This window comes from Medicago truncatula, chromosome 6, assembly GCF_003473485.1.
Source record: "Medicago truncatula cultivar Jemalong A17 chromosome 6, MtrunA17r5.0-ANR, whole genome shotgun sequence".
Taxonomy (NCBI): domain Eukaryota; kingdom Viridiplantae; phylum Streptophyta; class Magnoliopsida; order Fabales; family Fabaceae; genus Medicago; species Medicago truncatula.
In genome coordinates, this window is record NC_053047.1 from 2028233 (window position 1) to 2041349 (window position 13117).

Here is a 13117-nt window from a genome sequence, read left to right on the forward strand (position 1 = left end):
AAAAGTTGCGGTTATGAATCCCTAACTAATTTAAATACAAAACAGTCCCCTATGTTTTGATTCTTTGGTAGTTTTGGACCCCCAAGACAAAAAAAATAATAAAAAAATTGACACGTGGCACCTCACTTAGGGTGCCACGTCAGCGTTGATCGAGTCAACAATGGACTGGGGGTCCAAAACTGCCAAAGAATCAAAACATAGGGGGTTTTTTGTATTTAAATTAGTTAGGGGTCCATAACCACAACTTTTGAAAAGATAGGGGTCCAAAAGTGCAATTAAGCCTAAAGAATATTACAATATATCTACCAAAAAAGAATATTACAATATTCTCTCCACTCTCTTACATACACAAGAGATACTGTCTAAGTTCAAATCAAGACTTGAGCATGCGAAAGAGTTAAAACTTTTAAGAAGAATTTATTGCCCGTTTAGACGTTAAGTCTCGATGAATTAGTATTTCATGTTGCATGCACGAAAAATATATATTTGGTTTACATACAAAAATATTGAACGTCTGATATGCTGGAAATTGTAGCATACAATATACAAACGATTCAATCATTGTTGTCTTCAATGATTGAATGTCTCGGTTCGAATGTAACTTTAAGAATACATAAACGTTAAATTTTTTTGGAAGAGTTTACCGCCACATGTGTAGAAGGATTGGTCTATACTTTAGAATATAATGTCTGATACGTTGTAGACTGTTGTAAACAGTATACTGACCATAGTCTATGCTCATCAGTCACCTTTGTAGTATCTTATATGAATGACACACATTATCACACAACTTCTTTTACTTAAAAAAAGCATCTAAACGGATAAGATTTACTGTAGACTGTAATAAATCTGTAGTTTGTGGTAATAAATCTGTAACCGTGGCAGTTTACTTTTCAATCTTCTTCGATAAGTCTCTTCATTTTACTTTTGCATTAAAAACGGAAAATAAGACATATTTTCTTGCTAAAACGATTCTAATATCTGCCTATAAATAGTACTAGTAGTTACCCTGATCGAAAATCACATAAGCATTTGAGCAAAAACATAAAAAGAGTAGAAAAATCATGAGTCGTGGAAACAACAGAGAGGTGAATCGTTCATCTTCTTCATTTATGAATGATTAGGATCTGTTTGGCAAACCGCAAATTTGGATTATGTTTCATAAGCTTTTAAAAAAGTTTTGTTTTGTAATTTTCACGTTTTCACGAGCTTATAGTTTATATTTACAGGCTTATATGATTTTTTTATAACCTTTATCATTTTTCATTCTCAATTTTAACCTTGTAGCTTTAGTTGAACTAATTTATTAGACACTACACATGTTAGGTGTGACACTTTTACCCGATTTGAATCTTATGTGTCTTAAGTTTTTGGTGGTGTAACCAGTGTTATTAAATTTATCTGCTTTTAGAAAATTGAGTTACTTGTGAATTTTCAATTTAAATTTAGCTTTAGTATTTTGACTTAAGATGTGAATTTTCTCATATATTCTACTCTTTATGTATGTGTATGGGGTATAAATAAATTATATAATGTAAAGATTGAAATTAGAAGAAATGCTATTTTTCCAAATGAGTGGACACCACTGTTATTATTATACTACACAGTAGCATATAGCTGTAAGAACAAACATAAATACTCTGTTTTTATTATTTATACACTACATTACACTTCAAATGTCATCCTAATGTATTGATATCCTCTATAAGGCGTTGCCCATCATGTTTAACTCCTAAGGTTTATATCATGATAACTCTATTTTATCTATGAAGTAAACATAAACAAAATCTTGCAGCGTTCTTGCATCCTTGAATTTGATGGAGCATCCAGTGGAAATCCTGGAAGGTCTGGTGCTGGAGCTGTTCTTCGTTCTGCAGATGGGAGTCGGGTGAATGTAGCTAACACTTTATGTCTCTTTATAGGTCCATGGCGTCAGCCAAGGACTCGGCATTCAAACAAATAATTCCGCTGAATATAATGGTCTAATTTTGGGGCTGAAAGAAGCTAGCAACCAAGGATATGAGCATGTTCATGTCCGAGGTGACTCTCAGCTTGTCTGCAAGCAGGTTAGTTCCCTTACTGTGTATGCATTAACCTATCTTCATGTATTATAACTTATCACTTAAATTGCATCTGAATGAATTGAATAATGATAACATTAAAAGATAATCCGAATTTACCATCATATTTTTATTGGGTTTGCAACAGTTTGAGGGTTCCTGGAAAGTCAACAATCCAAATTTAAGGAACCTGTGCAATGAGGCTGTGGAGCTGAAGAGTAACTTCAAGTCCGTCCGTGTTGAACATGTTCCTAGGGTATACACTTTGTCTCATTTGGACTATTTTGTTTATTGACACAATGAAGAAAATGTTTGTCAAATTGTTGCCTCTCTTGATTGTGTTTTGCTCTGGAAAACTAAAAAGGTCGAGGTTGAAACTTGAAAACAATTAGACCAACATTTGAGAATTGTGTATGATCATATTTTTTCAAATGCCTTTTTAATTCGCATGCCTCTCTCTCATGTGATCCATATGCTTTAATAGGCAAAACTTGTATAATTTGAAATATGAGGTACTAGTTCTACTCTTGAATAAAAGATCTGATTTGTGATTTTGACAAACCCATGTTTTTTTATTGTTGAAGGGTTCTAACTCTGCAGCTGATGCTCAAGCAAATCGTGGCAAAAATCTTGGAGGTTAGACTTCACAAGACTTTTCTGAGTTCTTATTGGTTTCAATTCTTTGATTTCCTAGTAGATGAAATAGCAATGACTTACAGCCAAAGTTGCTTTAAAAAAACATCTTTCACTTGTGTTTGGTTGCAATGGATATACTGTCATTAAGAAATATTGTTTACAATTTATTTTCATATTTGTATTTGGAAGGGGAACACAAGTTTTAATGCATTCTATATTTTTTTTCTTTTTGCAGCCGGCGAAGTTGAATATTACTACTGATAAGATCATGTGACAGCATGCCACTGTCAAAATTATTGGCAACTATGTTACTTTTCTTATTTAGTTTGTGCCTACTAGTTTCGCATTTAGGGGGATGTACATGAGACACTCCATGTCAAAGGTCGAATGTTGTTTACAATTTTGTCAATTTGAACATGCCATGATGTGTATGTATATCCCACCATTGCTTAAGAGGCTTAAAATGGTGTTGTTTTGATGTTTGGATTTTATGCTTAGACGCCATGTGAATGTTTCTGAATTCTTATCTTCTGTCTTCATTTGGTTCTTTTCATTATATAATATCTTGTGCTATGCCATGGCGAACATGATTGGATGGTGTTTAATGTCATGACCCTTTTTAAACAACCTTTTTTCATTAAATGTACTGTACTTGATTTGCAAATTTTCTACCTGTATTGCTTGAAATTCATATAAAAATGAACATTGAACTTCCCCAAAAAACCGCATTCAACTTATCCACCTCACTTTGAATCTTTGGTTAGATTGTTGCTTTAACTGATTCAATTGTTTTTTGTAAATTATGATTTGTGTTTTCTCTTAACACGAGAAAGTGTGAAGTTGGACTGGAAAATATTTTTTAGGCTTTTTTTAATAGAAATTTTTTCTAATAATTTGGATGTGATAGTTTTGAAAATATTGTTCAATAAGAAAACGAGGCTTGTCCCAAACTTTGGATGAAGCTTATGTCCCAAACCTTCGTAACTTAAGTCTTGTCCTCGAGAAGTGGCACCCTTATAAAATGATTGCTCTACGTTTGGCCAAAGTTTGTGGCAGAGTTACTCAATAATATTTGGACACTCTAGTCAGTGTAATGCTCAAGATAAATGAGAGGTTTAAAATAATGCATACTTTAATAGGTAATGATGTATGACTTATACAATTAGAAGGATGTGGTATTGGATCTTGACTCGTTTAAGTCTACACTGTAGAACAGAAGCTGTAAAAACAATGGTCAAGAAACAAAAAACACAAAATCTAAAATGGTGAAACATACAAAGGTCAAAGACATCACAGTGAAAACATATGTTGACGAAGATTTTATTTTAGTATTTGTGGCCAACATATTGTTGAGAATGTCTTTACTAAAATATTTATGAAGGATGTACCCACCTAAAATGTTTATACACATTTGTTAAGGGTAAGAAATATTTGCAATATCAAAATACCTAAATCTCTTTCAAAAAAAAAAAAAAACCTAAATCAACTTGGTAAAAAGCAAACATCTAAATTAAATAAACCGAATGAAAATATGCATCAGCCACGTTACTGGTCTATCATAGTACACAACAACATCAAGTTTCAAAATTCTGTCAAAAAACACCAAGTTTCAAAATGAATAGTACATTGGTGACATAGGATAGCCATTATTACTGCCATGCTCTTTATTACATTTACCTTGGTTAGTTTTTATTACTGTCCATAGTTGTTGTAGTAAAGAATTTATTCTGGTTAATAAAAAATTTGAAATCCGGTTTCAGAATTTGTTATAACAAACCGATCAATTTTACTATATAGTATAGTACTGTGGACTCTAACAAACACATTAGACCTGGAATTGGAGTTGAAAAATCATAGAGAGAGAAATCACGAGCAGTGGAAAAAGAGAGGTAAATTTTCTTCTTCTTTATATATTCTTCTGCTATTTTTTACGGAACAATGTGACTATGACAATACTTGATGATACGTTTTTAGCATTTTTTTCTTTCGCATCGGTTTCCGACCCATAAAAAGTGAGCGACTAATCCGACTTGTACGTAGAGGCCATACTGGCCAAGCGTTGTTTCCCCTAGAAATCGAACCCGGTATTTCCCGGGTACGTCCTTCCTTGCCAAGTCCAAACAACTTGGTTTACCACTTAACATATGGTAATGATAATTACTTGTTTATTTGAACACATTGAATAGCTCAACTAATTTGAGTTAGTTGGAGGTTTCAGTTTAAACCTAGATGAAAGAAAAAAAATTAATTCAAAAACTAGCTAATAATATTTGTCATTAAAAAAATGTTAATAAGTTTTATTTTGATTTTGAATTTGATTTTTTACTTTGAATGTAATTAATTAATTGATTTATCTCTGTTTTACTTACTTTTCCAGATGCATGGTTGTGGTATTGCAATCGTAGAGAGGAATTATAATCCAGTAAGTCGGTTTATTTTATATTTTTTTGTTTCTATAAATTGTTGAAAAATCTTGGATAGCATAGCATGAAAAATCCTTCATGCTCAAAATGTCACATATACTTTGTCAATGTTTGATTATGTTGTGATAAAAATTAATTTTGGTTTAATTGTATTTATGTTAAATTGATAGAATATAGTTGAAGTCCGAAGGTAAAATGGTTTATCATTCGATGACTTCATGTAAAGTGAGTTAAACAATAAATTTGAATGTAGAATCAATCTCAGTATAAAGACTTTAGTTTCTAGTTTGACCTTATTAGAATAATTTTTGGAGGCAAGTTCAATTATGTTCGAGAGTAATAAAACATATCAAACATATGAAAAAGTGTCCTCGTGAGTTTAGCTCGGTTGGTAAAAACAATGCATAATATATGTAAGGTTCGAGGTTCAAACTCAGAATCACGACGATCCACCATGATTTTGCAGAAACTACAATGCATACGATTTAGAAAATCATAATGGATCATCGTCATTCTGACATATTAACCATGATACCAAACATATAGTTTAGGCAATATATTTCCTGCCAAATTGAAATCCACTATAAAGTTTTAACAGTCATAGTTAACTCTAAAGTTTTATATCATAATGTAAGTTATCTACGAGATAATAAAATAACCAAATATTATTTGCAGCTTTCTTGTATCCTTGAGTTTGATGGTGCAGCCAGTGGGAATCCCGGACCAGCTGGTGCCGGAGCTATACTGCGTTCTGAAGATGGGAGTCTGGTATCTACTTTGTGCAACAATTCATTTGGACATTATATTATACTATTTATTTATAAAATGTAGCTAAGCTAACTCTTATATGTTTCTTTGTAGCTCTATCGATTCCGCGAAGGACTTGGTTATCAAACAAATAATGTTGCTGAGTATCGTGCACTGATTTTAGGACTGAAACAAGCTCTAAGGAAAGGATATAGGAACATCACTGTCTACGGAGACTCCGAACTTGTTATCAATCAGGTCTGTTCTATTATATGTTGTTTAGCTTTATAGAGTATGCATTTGATTGTTCATAAAAAAGATACATGGTGATTTGATAATTCTAAGCGATGACATGATTTCTTTGTTAAAAACAACTATGGAACTATCCCTTTCTTAAAAAAAAAAAAAAAGGCTCCTTTGAATTCATTTAGTTTTATATCCTTTCCTAATTGGTTAGATATTGTTAAGATTTACTCATTGCTACTCTTCATTTTTTATACATTTTTCTTTTCTAAACAATTTACCAACATGTTATTGTTTTGCAACAGTTGAAAGGTTTATGGAACATCAACAATGCTTATTTAAGGAACTTATGCAATGAGGCTTTGGAGCTAAGGGATAACTTTCACTTGTTCAGCATCTTTTACATTCCTAGGGTATATATTTAGCAATTTGTTCTATTATGTTTAAGTTGCATCTTTCTCAATTGAGCACTGCTTTGTGAAGTTGAAAACAATTAGATTGGAATTTGGGGATCATTTTGATCATACTTTATCTTCTGCTAAATAAGACTGTTTAATTATTTTTTACTGTCAAAATACAAATGGTTACAAGTCTTGAACAATCTTTTCAATTATAGATTACAAGTCTTTATACTTTTACCTCAACTGTTAACAAATACCATGTTTGTTCTTTTGAAAATGTTTAAGGAATATAACGCTGAAGCTGATGCACAAGCAAATCGGGCCATCTTTCTTGGAGGTTAGACCTTAAGACTTTTCTTAGTCCCTATAGGTTACAAATGTTCAATTGTTTGATTTCCTAATGAACAAGAACTGCAATGACTTGCATCCAAAGCTGCTTTGAAACCATTTAAGCATCCTTTGAAACCAAAAATGAATCTTTTAGTTTGATTATTTGATTTCCTAATATATCAGAACTCTGCACTGACTTGCAGCCAAAGTTTCTTTAAAACCAAAAAGCCTCTTTGCTTTTTGTTTGGTTTTCTGCTTCAATAGATAAATTTCCATTTAGATAATTCTTTTGAACAATCTATTAACTTGTCTTACATATGTATTTAATCGATCTTAAAACTTTTTTGTAGACGGTCAAGTTCAAGAAGATTGCATGAATTAACGATCATCCGACGGCATGCCACTGTCAAAAACTATTGGCAACTATGTTACATTTATGTCTAGCAAGTACTTCAGTTTAGCAAATTGGTGGTTTCACATGTGAACTGGCATGTCAAAGGTCAAATATTGTTTGTAATATTGTAAATTTGAACATGCCTAATGTGTAGATGCCCACTATTAGCAGTTTAGGGACTTAAAAAATGTTGTCATGCATGTTGTTTGGATCTTATATATGCACATTTCTAAATTTCTATTTTCTATGTTCATCTGAAAAACACTTTGATGTGTGATAATCACTATGAATGAAGGTGATAGATGTTATTTATGACCCCAAAAAGAAGCTTCATTTTGATACATTATATTCTTCAATCTTCCTAGTATTTTTACTAAAAATGTAAGGGATTTGTAGAACATACAATGCAATTTGTCTAAAGAAGTATTAGGAAACTTGATTTTGAAAACTTTCAACTGTAGAGTGTTTGTCAGATGGCTTTGTATTTTTGTTCTTCTTCTGTTCATTCATATATTATTGAACTTCAAACTCCACCTTTGGTTAAAGAACTATTTAACAGTTTTTGTTGTTTGTAAATATTAGGTTTGTTTTTAAAAGAAAGTGTGTTTAGAAAGTGTGTCTAAAAATGTGAGTTATTTTTAAATGAAATAAAAAATTGATTTTGAAAATTATAGATAGAGGTGTAGCGGTTCGGTTTGTATCTATTTTGAATTAAAAAAATGTCTGAACCGATGAAATCTCCGTTGGTTTGGTTTGGTTCTTGCTCATTTTCTAAAAAGGAACTGAACCAAATAAATCGGTTCGGTTCGGTTTGGTTGATCAGTTTATAATTGAAAATACAATTAAAAAATTCATATTATCACAAATTTGTATTTCATGCATACGTCGTACTAAAATATTTCATGGAACTTTGTATTTCATATTGTGTATTTGATACCTCTGCACTCTAGAAATTGACTTTTTACCTTGAATAATCACTTATTTCCATTTTTAGCATCTTAACTGAGGGCACTTGTTTTGCTTAAAGAAAAAAAATTAGGGCACTTATGGTACATACAAAACCAATTTTCTGTTCTCGTGAGCTTAACTCAGTTGGTATGGACAATGCATAAAATATGCAAGCAATGTTCGAGGTTCAAACCCCGACAAAAAAAAAAACCAATTTTCTCATTATAATCAAATTGTTTTCATACGCAAGATCTAGAAATTAAACCACCATCCTTCAAAAAAAAGAAATTAAACCACCTGACCACTTTCGATCCAAATTATTTATCATTTGAAACAAGGCAAGATTACATTCCATTAAGTGTGACTTTTTTTCTTTTGGAATTGGTCCTTTAAATTTTTATTTTTTCAAATTGTTCTTTTATATTACATTATATTTTCATTAGTTAATCTTTTTAACAAGTTCCATTGAATTAAACCATGGGACATTTTAATATTGAGAAAACTTACACAAACGTGTAAGATATATCTATATGCTTTCACCTAGTCTTCCCCCTTTTTATTTAAATATAAACTCTCAAATCCAAAAATTATAAAACCAAAGTATCACATTTTTTTTTAAGAGGAAAACCAAAGTATCTTATTAATCGCAACAATGTCTTCATTTAAGAAAAAATGGTTAAAATTTACGAACCTAAAACATTTGATGAATGAACATCGGAATGTTTTTCATCTTTGATCGAATAACAAAAGTTGAAATTCGCAATCACAAAGTGTAACATAAAAACTACAATGCCCTTTGTAGTATTTTGACGTATGACACAATGTCTCACCAAGTTCTTTCACATAAAAAAAGCATGAGAATTGTTGTTCCCACTTTTTGTTTGGCTGTGCCACACGAGTAAATTACTCAAATACCTCTCGGCAGTTAACTGCCGAAGTTTTAGAAATACGGCTGCAGTTAACTGCCGAGGAAAACTTCTACAGTAACTGCCGAGGAAAACTTCGGCAGTAAACTACCGAGGAAAACTGAAAACTTCGGCAGTTAACTGCCGAGGCAACCTCAAACCTGTTTTTTTTTTTTTTTTGACAAAACCCATAAATTGTCATTAATAACAAACCTTTTTTTTTTTTTTGACAAAAACCATAAATTGTCTTTAATAATATTTATTGATTTTGAATGTTTCAATCATTATTTTGTTACGTTTTAAACAATTGCAGTATTATACTTATGTGTATATATCTTAATAAGAATAAAATTTAAATCAGTGTAAAAATTAAGAATTTGAATATTGTTTTGCACATTACTTAAATACAAATAACAATAAAAAAATCGTTAAAATAATTGTGCACAACGATTTTTTTTAAGGTATAATATGTTGTTATATTTTCTACATTAAAATATTGTGTACAAAGATTTTTTTTTATTTAAGTAATTTGCAAAACAATATTCAAATACTTAATTTTTACACTTATTGAAATGTTTTTTGAGGACTTAAATGTTAAGCCTAAAACAAAGAAAAAGGAAATAAAAGAAGAAAATTTCGTGAAAGTTCTTTGGAAATAAAATAGGCAAAAAAAAGAAGAAGATCAAATGAGTAATACAATTAAAATAATTGTGAATATTTCCGTAAAAAGGAAATAAAAGAAGAAAATTCCGTGAAAGTTCTTTGAAAATAAAATATTCACTATTGTTGAAGATCAAAGCAGTTATAACAAAAAAAAAAGATTTAAAGGAGTAATACAATTAAAATAAATAAGGAAGGCAAATCAATAAAATTAAAAACGAATTATTAAGAAAAATCAATCAAAAATGATATAGACCGCGGAATATTCTCAAAGAATAAAAAAAAAAAAAAACAGATTTGAGGTTTCCTCGGCAGTTAACTGCCGAATTTTTCAGTTTTCCTCGGTAGTTTACTGCCGAAGTTTTCCTCAGCAGTTAACTGCAGCCGATTTCATAATTCGGCAGTTAACTGTATCCAAACCAAATATGGGAACAGCAATTCTCAAAAAGCATATTAAAGGATAAGATTTACTGTAGCCAGTAATACTGCCACGTTAAGTTACCATAGTGTCTTGTTCAACAAGTCTCTTCATTTGTTTTTACATTAAAAACAGAAAATAGGATATATTTTCTTTCTTATTACAATTCTGATAATAGTACCACGTTAAATGAGATCTTATAGTTATATTGAAGTCTATGCGCAGAATATATCCGGAAAATCTTCCCTTCCTTTTTCATTCCTTTAATTTTAGTTTTTTTTTTTTTTTGGTATAAATTCCTTTAATTTTAGTTATTGAGCTATATTCCATTGAAATTTTTATGATTTTAAACATCTCTTTTGGTGTTGACCGTTGATAGTTAATAGGACTCTCAAATCTTTAGCCACTGTTCTCAAATGAGACAAATGGGTTGAGGCCTATATTGTTATTCCAACTAATTAGTGTCTCACATGTTGATGTTCCTAATTGACATTATTTGGGGTAATAGATAGTATGCTCTAACTGGTATCCTTCCTAAAAGTGTTTAGTTTGGTATAAGGTATTCTTTGTTTTGGTAATTTTTAGAGAAGAGTAACTACTTACTTGGTTTACACGCATGGTCTCTTGGACCAAAGTATTAATATGCATGAGCAGAATTACGTAAGCAGAATTTCCCTTTTCATGCATATTCTCTTGTGTAAGATGAATTTCATGCAGATACACAAAAGTTTCCTCTTCTAGCTTTCCATAGCAACAAACCAATGAGACCATAGATCATATCATAGATACAATGGTTTCTCACCAACCTCTCATAACTCCCCATTTTCTCTTTCTTTGCTGTCTCTCCACCACCGTTTCTCCAAGGTGATCAACCACCATTTTCACTCTACCCTCCCTCCATGGGAAGATCAAGAGACAGTGTCCATGGCGGAAACCCATCGCCCACCAGTTCTCTACACATAATCCATTGTTTGGCTTGATTGCATCTTTTATACCCTTCTTTATCTTGCTCAAGAAAATAGTCTCCCTTTTTAAAATCAAATTGCTTGGTTCCTCAAGTATCACTCTTCTTACAATTTTGGTCTCCGACTCGGATTTTTTGCCACAAGCGTCATAAAATAGGGAATCAAAATATAAATTAAGTCCTTAAACATTCATATAAATGTCGGTATTATTAGGACTGGCTGCAGTGCGATGAGCTGGATTGACATTGACATGATCAAATATACACGTATTAGGAAGTCAATCATGGTTAAAAAACGATGCGTGAGGGTAAATGCCAGAAACTCTAACAAACCTATGTTCATCATGTTCAGAGAAAGGATGCATTAAGCCAAAGGCATTGACCTTGTCCTTGGCAAGATATAAATAAGTTACAACTAACCAGAGACAATGAAATACATTCTACCTAAAGATGAAGTAATGCAGTATGCTTGTGATGCAAGTATAGAAATGCAACTATTTTAATGAAGTTTTGAGGATTCTAAATTGCAAATCAATTTCATTGTTTACATTTTTCACATACCTTCAGATCTTTGATACATTCAATTATGTTTGGACAACCATTTTAATTAAGCGCTTCTAACATATGAATTTATCATATAAGTGCATATATAAGTCATTTCTATAATAAAAAGATAAAATAAAGTTAAATTGTTTCATATAAACTATAAGTTGTTTTCATAAACTATCTTAGAGTGCTTATAGAAATAAACCGAAAACAACTTATGAACATGTCATAAGTTGTTTCTATGAGATCTTTTGAACAATCTCAGAAGTATTTATGTCAATAGATAAATTTAAATAGGTCTTTATATCTAAGAATCTAGCTTAAGATCACATGCTTGGAGTCACTGATTATGGATTCATTTTCTTTTTGAAATGATTTTGCAACTGGCTCTTCACATAGACTTTCGAATGTATAATTAAATTACTTTTTTTGAAACTAAACCAACTGTTTATTTTCAAATGTATGAAGGCATAGATAACATTGAATGAAACGGTTGTTCCACCTTTGAGACTAAATCTTTAGACGTAGTTTTAAAAACATCTTTAATTTTTTTTTGTATGATATGGGTACAAAGTTTCCACCATCACATAACAATGACTAATCTTTGTCGGAGAACTTATGAGACATACAAGATGGATTCTCTCCTCTCAACCAGATTTTTTTCAAACGTATGAGTCAAGAATCGAATCTCTAACCACATGTTTAAGAGACCAAAATCCCTTACCATTTAAAATAATTCATTGTTGGTAAAACATCTTTAATTTTTTTTTTGAAGGAAAAACATCTCTAAATAAAAAAGAAAAAAGCATTTGATTGTCCTTGACAGGATAATGAATAATATTTGCAAGGTCTGAGATTCGAATCCTGGTTATCGCAAAAAAGAAAATAAGAAGAAAATTAATTTTAAATGATTAATAAATTTTAGGCATAGTTGCACTTTTGGCCCCTATCTTTCCAAAAGTTGCGATTTTGGCCCCATAACTAACTAAAATACAAAACAGCCCCCTATGTATTGGATTTTGGCCCGCAAGATCAATTTTGACTTGGTCTTCGCTGACGCGGCGGCATACATATCATTTAAAAAAAATTTAATTAAAAAAGAAAATAAAATATATTTTTTAAAAATAATTAAAATATAATTTTTTTAAATTTTTTTTAAAATAAAATATATTTTTTTAATTAAAAAATATACTTTTTAAAATAAATAAAAAATTATTTTTTTAATTACAAAAATAAAAAATTATTTTTTAAATAATTAAAAAATAAAAAAATACATGTGGCGTCCACGTGTGCGTTGACCGAGTCAAAATTGGTCTTGGGGGCCAAAGATCCAATACATAGGGGGGCTGTTTTGTATTTTAATTAATTAGGAGGCCAAAATCGCAATTTTAAAAAAAATAGGGACCAAAAGTGCAATTAAAACTAAATTTTATCAAATGATA

At 30.9% G+C, this 13117-nt stretch overlaps 2 protein-coding genes across 2 annotated transcripts; both read left to right on the forward strand.

Annotated features, from left to right (window-relative positions):
* The first annotated feature begins 951 nt into the window (after positions 1 to 951).
* Positions 952 to 3222, forward strand: LOC112422515 (uncharacterized protein Mb2253c-like). Its single transcript, XM_039826786.1, has 6 exons — positions 952 to 1088; positions 1796 to 1888; positions 1923 to 2066; positions 2209 to 2316; positions 2645 to 2696; positions 2932 to 3222. The coding sequence occupies exons 1-6, from the start codon at positions 1065 to 1067 to the stop codon at positions 2955 to 2957; spliced, it is 447 nt and encodes a 148-aa protein (XP_039682720.1). The 5' UTR covers positions 952 to 1064; the 3' UTR covers positions 2958 to 3222.
* Positions 3223 to 4363: 1141 nt separating this feature from the next.
* On the forward strand, positions 4364 to 7514 carry LOC112422664 (uncharacterized protein Mb2253c-like). The gene is made up of 7 exons (XM_024785990.2): positions 4364 to 4585; positions 5074 to 5118; positions 5795 to 5887; positions 5981 to 6124; positions 6415 to 6522; positions 6796 to 6847; positions 7191 to 7514. Exons 2-7 carry the CDS (start codon positions 5074 to 5076, stop codon positions 7220 to 7222), a joined length of 474 nt encoding a protein of 157 aa, XP_024641758.1. The 5' UTR covers positions 4364 to 4585; the 3' UTR covers positions 7223 to 7514.
* The last annotated feature ends 5603 nt before the right edge of the window (positions 7515 to 13117 follow it).